A 6000-nucleotide genomic window follows, 5' to 3' on the forward strand; every position below is an offset into this window, starting at 1 on the left:
TATTCTGCTTTACCAGTGTGCAATGCAAGGCCAAGGGAAATATGCTGAAACAGAACGTAGCAACCCTGATAGAAATACCCGGTCTCCTCCCGCGCGCTATCCTTGAAAGAGGGCAGCGAGACATCCTAATCAGCCCACAGGTGCCAGCGTGTCTTGGAAACACAGTGGAAATACTCGGAACGAACATTAAATTGCTTGAATTATGTTCTTCTTTGCGGCCCCTCTTCTCGAGCCCTGTGGAGTCCAGGAGAGCGAGTTGACAACCAGGACCCAAATAGAAACTAGGAGATAGGAAGGCCTGGAATGTGGCTCTCCCCCCCACATGCAGCTTGCTAGCGAGAACAGAAGCATTCTGTTCTTTTCAACAAAGACTTATGTCTGCAGCCTTACAGAATTGCAAACTGAGGTGCCATACTCATCACGATTGTCCATCATTGTGCTCATTTCAAAGGAGATGTGCAAAGGGCGGTTTTTGATGTGACACTACTGATCGTAAGATGTTAGTTTTGTATATATGTAACTAATGTTTGTGTCTCGCGCTCTTGCATCTCCCGAGGTCTGTTAGACACACGTCGCGGGGCGTGAGACCAGTTGGCCAACTGAGACTATTTACTTTGCAATAAACCCTAGCTTTTGGGAATACAACCTTGTGTCTGGCCTATCAGTTTGTGTGGTGACTGTGCCTTGTTTCCACATTTGAGGGTCCCTCAGGAGCCCTTTCAGAGCAGCTCTCAACATCCCAAAGCACAAGCATATCTCAGCAGCAAGAAGAAGCGCACACTGGCTACTTATCCGTGAGTGCATAACGTTTATATCCTTAGCCATCACGCACAATTTCCTTTCTAATTAATCGCCACGGTAGCACTCACAAAAATTCTCCAAGACTCATTCCACCAGCCCCATCCGCTCTGCATATTCTCCCCAATTGACTATCCCAAGACTCAGAAGCAAGAGATCTGGGGGGGGCAGCTTCCAGGTAATTGCCTCTAAGAACTGGAACGCTTTACCCTTGCAATTGAGATCTGAACATTCATATTGGACCTTCAGGAAACATCTCAAGACTTTACTCTTCTCCACGAACTTGCTGTTTCTCTGTGCCAAGAAAAAATCTTAAGTTCCCCTGACATGTACTAAATGCCTTCACTGTGAGCCAACTGTTTCCCCCAAGCTCCCTTGACATGTATTCAACTTCTTGTCTTTACAACATGTAACTAGCGCCTTGATGCCTCCAGCTTTAGTGCGCTTAACAAATGAAAAAAAGAAAATAGAAATATTGGAATCTGCCGACGACCCTGTACCCTAAGTTTCCAATGTGTGCATATTAGTGGCACATAGGTCAAATGTGTCGAGAGACAGACACAGAGGGAGAGAGAGGAAGACAGGGATTACAGTGGCAATGTTAGAAAGGGAAATGGGACTTGTCTGCAACAGACTATTGATAAAGCATGAGGACTGCACCAGGTGGCAGAACCATTTCCAGGTGTTTTTAAGACTTTGCATGCATTGTGATGGCGTCTGGGGCTTTGTTGCAAGCCTTGCTTGATATGGTCGGCTATTTCCTGACCATGGAGGTAGCTGGCTGCTCCCTGCAATGACCCGCTCAAACTCTATATTGCAGCACAAGGTATGCATAACAACTAAGCCACACACACTTGGCAACTAAACACCCCGAACAACAGACATCAAACATGCAAACACTACATCTCTACAACTTACTTACAAACCACACCCTCAGGCCAATGTCTAGTAGTGCCGCCGCACACAAGGCTCCCCTTCCGACACCAAGGCCTCAATGCTCTTGAGACAGACCAGCACTCGGAGCTCAGGGTACTCCCCGTCTGCAGCATCAACACAACAGTGGGGCTGTCTTGCATTTGCCCCACTCCTCCAAGTAACCTCACCCATCTGCCTCTCTTCCAAATCCGCCAGGGCACATGAAGACCAGGAAAATGGCAAGCAGAGCAGTGGGGCAAGGATCCCAGGCACTATTACAGACCTTCAACAAGCATTGGCAATGCCAACAGCTTGGGCGTTTGCGTAGGAATGCAAAAGGCACTTGCCAGGCACTGCCATGGTGGTATCAACTGGACATTGATGGTAGCAGGTGCAAAATGGGACGAGTACCATCTCATGGGCATCTATTAGCAATGGCTGGCAAATGCCTTATACTTATCCTCAAGCAAAAACTGTTGGCTTTACCAATGCTTGTTTTCAACAGGACTTCAGTGAAGGACACAGGGTGCTTATAAATTAAGTGGCCGAAGACAGACCTGGTGAAGACATTTTTTATTACACCAGTTGCGGGTTTACAGCACCTTAATGAACTCTCAGAAGACTGATTTGAAAAAAACGCTGGCGGGCACTTAATGCAAAATCTGATTGTAAGGCTTGATTAAAGCGAGCTCAAAGAGTTCCCATGAGGAGCTGTTTTGGGCTGGGAGGAGCAGGAACTGGGTGGGAATGGCCATAGGGATTAGCATGGCCATGGGCAAGAAAACAACCAAACACCACCCACAAGCTGTGTGTCCCTCCTCAAATGCCATTTCTCCCTATCTGTACTCTAATGCAATAGCTTTGGCTTATAGGTGTCGCAAGCGCCACTATAATGGTGATTATTTCAACGACTCCCTTTACGAACAGCCCTTCCTAACTGACTTAAAGCCAAACCAACAACAAAAAAAACCTGTTTAAAGCGCGTCCAGTAAAAAGGCACTGATAGTGGGTTATATGCTTCGAGCATTGATTTGGGCTTTGGTGGGGGGGTCACTAAATCAGTTGCACTTTCGTTCCCCCCTCATGTCAACGTGCAGCGGATTCCTGGCATCTTAATGCTTCCGGGTTTGGGTCACACCTGGGTGGGATATGTTGGGGGTCCTTCCATGACCCTGATGGCGATGCCCGTGAGCCCCCAAACCCACGGACTGAGCCGTAGACATCTGTTCAGTTTGAGCTCCCCGGTCACACTGTCGCGGCCAGGAATGCCCCCGTTATTTATAATGCACGGGGCGGCGTGCAACGTCACGCCGCCGCGTGCGCTTCCCTTAAGGGGGCAGCACCACAGGATAGACTGTAACTTGCCCAGGGCCACAAACAAATACCCCCAGCAAACGCAAAAGAGTTTCTGGCTGGCTGCCCCGCTTTCACTGTCACTCTCTCAGCATGTCCCTCGTCATCCTTCTGTCTCGGTCTACCCCTCCATGTCACTCTGTTTGTCCCTCGCCCTTCCGGGGTTCTCTCGCACTGTCCCTTTCTGTCGCTACCCTTCTATGACTCTGATTCTGTCTCTCTCTGTCACTCTTTCTCTCTGTAACTGTCACTCTTTCAATCCTACCTTTCTTCCTCCCTCACTCTGACCCCTAGCTCCCTTCTCTTAGTACACGTCTCTCGCCCTTTCCATTTCTGTGCTTCTCTGTCTGTCCTCTCTTTCTCACCCTCTGTCTCCATCTACCCATCTATTTCTCCCTCGGCCCACCCCTCTCTCTGTCCACATCTCTCTATCCTCTCTCTCTCGCTGTCAGTCTCACGCTGTCTCCTTCCCCTCTCTCTCGCTGTTAATCTCACGCTGTCTCTTTTCCTCTCTGTATCTCTCTGTCCGCCTGCCCCTCTCGCCCTCTCCTCTCTCTCTCTGTCACTCCGTTCCTTTCTCTGTGCCACTATCTGTCTGCCCATCCCTCCCTCCCTCTCCGCCCCCCTCTGTGCCCCCCCCCCCCCGCCACTTCGCCCCTCCTCCGCACGGGTTACGAGGAGCCGATCCCAAACTCCTCCCCACCTCCGTGGGAATGAAAGTAAGCGGCAGTTTTCTCCACCCACCCCGCTCTTAGGGGGGTCCACTCTCACATCCGCTGTAGGGTTTCTGCTGCTTGTCATTTCTCGCGTCCCCCCTCACCCCCTGCTGCTCGATTCTCTCCACATTGAAATAATTGATCAAAATACAGCTATTTATTATTCATCGGAGAATGGGGGAGGGGTAGAGACTGGGATTCGTAGAGCACACAATCAATACAGCTTCACAATTCCGATTCATTCATCCATGCATTCGCTTCTATAAAGAAGAGGGCGCGCGAAGCAGCGGGCAGAGCCGGGGGACGACAGGCAGAGTGGGCGCGTTAGATCTCACGTGTGTGTAGCGCCTGGTCGTGTCACTGTAGTGTGTCCAGTTCACGGCGCCTGCCCTAAATATTTAGGGGAGGGTGAGTTTGTGCCCCGTCTGAAGTCGGGGTGCGAAGGGGCGATGTTGCACTGGGGTCCACTTAGTGCTGAAACAAGTCACTGCGGGGGTCGGGGCGGGGGCTAAACACATATTTCGTATCTTCGCTCTCTCCCTACTCCAGGGTACGTCCTGCGGAGCAAGAAGAACGGGGGGGGGGGTGACATGTGCAGCCCCTCAACGCCCGCTTGATCGCAGCTCCACCGGTGCCACCGGGGAGGGAGAGATGTCACTGATGCCCCCCACCTCACCTTTAGAAGCAGTGCCCAAGAACGTGTGGTCCAAGGTCCCCCCCAGTCAACCCTTGCTGGCGGGGTGTGCCACACTCTATTGGCACCGCCCACTAAGCGGGCACCGTGTCTTTCCAGCCCATTCGGGCATGGTGCCTGCCCTGCACTCTGTGGGCACCTTACGCTCTATCCTCTGGGCGTGGCGCCCTTGCCACCATCCTGTGAGGAACCCACCTGTCGAATCACTTGGCAACATGTTGGCACAGTACGGATTGCGGACACTTCCCACACGTATCTGAGCACGAATGAATGGGTGGATGAGGGAGGCAATGAATGAAGAAACCCTATAGCGCAGCAGCACGTGGCCCCTCACCCCAAGCTGAGCCATCGGAGCCAGGGCGTGATTTCTAGCAGCAACGCAATGCCGCCAATGAAATAAGGGACCGCCCCCATGGAGGTTTCACTTTATACATGCCAACATGTATTGCAGCATGTGCTGTGTTGCAGGCTGTGTTGCAGCCTGTGCTGTGTTTCAGCATGCACTGTGTTGCAGCATGTGCTGTGTGGCAGCACGTACTGTGTTGCAGCCTGTGCTGTGTTTAAGCATGCACTGTGTTGCAGCATGTGCTGTAGGCTGTGTTGCAGGATGTACTGTGTTGCAGCATGTGCTGTGTTGCAGACTGTGTTGCAGGATGTACTGTGTTGCAGCATGTGCTGTGTTTAAGCATGCGCTGTGTTGCAGCATGTGCTGTGTTGCAGGCTGTGTTGCAGCCTGTGCTGTGTTTCAGCATGCACTGTGTTGCAGCATGTGCTGTGTTGTAGCATGTAGTGCAGCATGTACTGTATTGCAGAATGTGTGGTCGTGGAAGTTGAACAGCTCTAAACACAGCCACTCCGAGTGGTACCCCACAAAAGCTGAACGTTTGAACTTTATTCATTTATCATAAACACCCGCATTCCGGCACCCGCTCGTTTTAGATAACAATCACTGATAGGGAGTGAGAAGGCGAAATCGCTGTCCCGACCGTGCCCTCCCCGCGGGCAACACTGACTGCACCGATCGTTGGGCCCCGGCCCTACCTTTAAACTTGTCCATCTGAGTCAGGAAGGGGTGCTGGCTGGGGGCCTCCATGTCCCGGGCTCCTGGGTGGGTCCCTGGGGGTGGGTGGGGGACGGGGGTGCTCCGTTAGCGGTGCAGCTGTGCGGCTCCGGCTCCTGTTCCCAGTGTGTGAATGTCAATGCTCGCTTGTCTCGAGTCCCTCCCTCGGCCCCTCCCCGTGATCTCACGCTGCAACTGGAACTCAATTAAGCCTATTCAACGCGACATCCCGTCCCCGCTTGCTGAGGTAGCTCAGTGGGTTAGTGCGCAAGCTCGCCATAGCTTTTGCCCGTGTGTTTTTAAATACCCACTTGGCTGCTTGAATCGCAAGGGGCTACTTCGGAGCAGATTGCCACCGGCACGGCTTTAACATCGCGACATAGCTCGAGAGGTAATGTGCCGCAGCTGAGCAGAGAGCGGCACTGCGGCATGGCTGCATTTCTGTTTTATCTGTTTTATCTGCC

The 6000-nt window shown here is 52.0% G+C and overlaps 1 protein-coding gene across 2 annotated transcripts in view; it reads right to left on the minus strand.

Annotated features, from left to right (window-relative positions):
* The window catches only part of AFAP1L2 (actin filament associated protein 1 like 2), a 921662-nt gene extending 915996 nt beyond the window's left edge, over positions 1-5666 (minus strand). For both annotated transcript variants that reach the window (XM_069611872.1, XM_069611871.1), the window contains exon 1: positions 5518-5666. In XM_069611872.1, the coding sequence (XP_069467973.1) occupies positions 5518-5569 (52 nt within the window). In that variant the 5' untranslated portion in view covers positions 5570-5666. The remainder of the gene's footprint in view (positions 1-5517) is intronic.
* Between the last annotated feature and the right edge of the window lie 334 nt (positions 5667-6000).

The sequence above is a fragment of the Ambystoma mexicanum genome, chromosome 8 (genome assembly GCF_040938575.1).
Source record: "Ambystoma mexicanum isolate Mex_15411 chromosome 8, UKY_AmexF1_1, whole genome shotgun sequence".
Taxonomy (NCBI): domain Eukaryota; kingdom Metazoa; phylum Chordata; class Amphibia; order Caudata; family Ambystomatidae; genus Ambystoma; species Ambystoma mexicanum.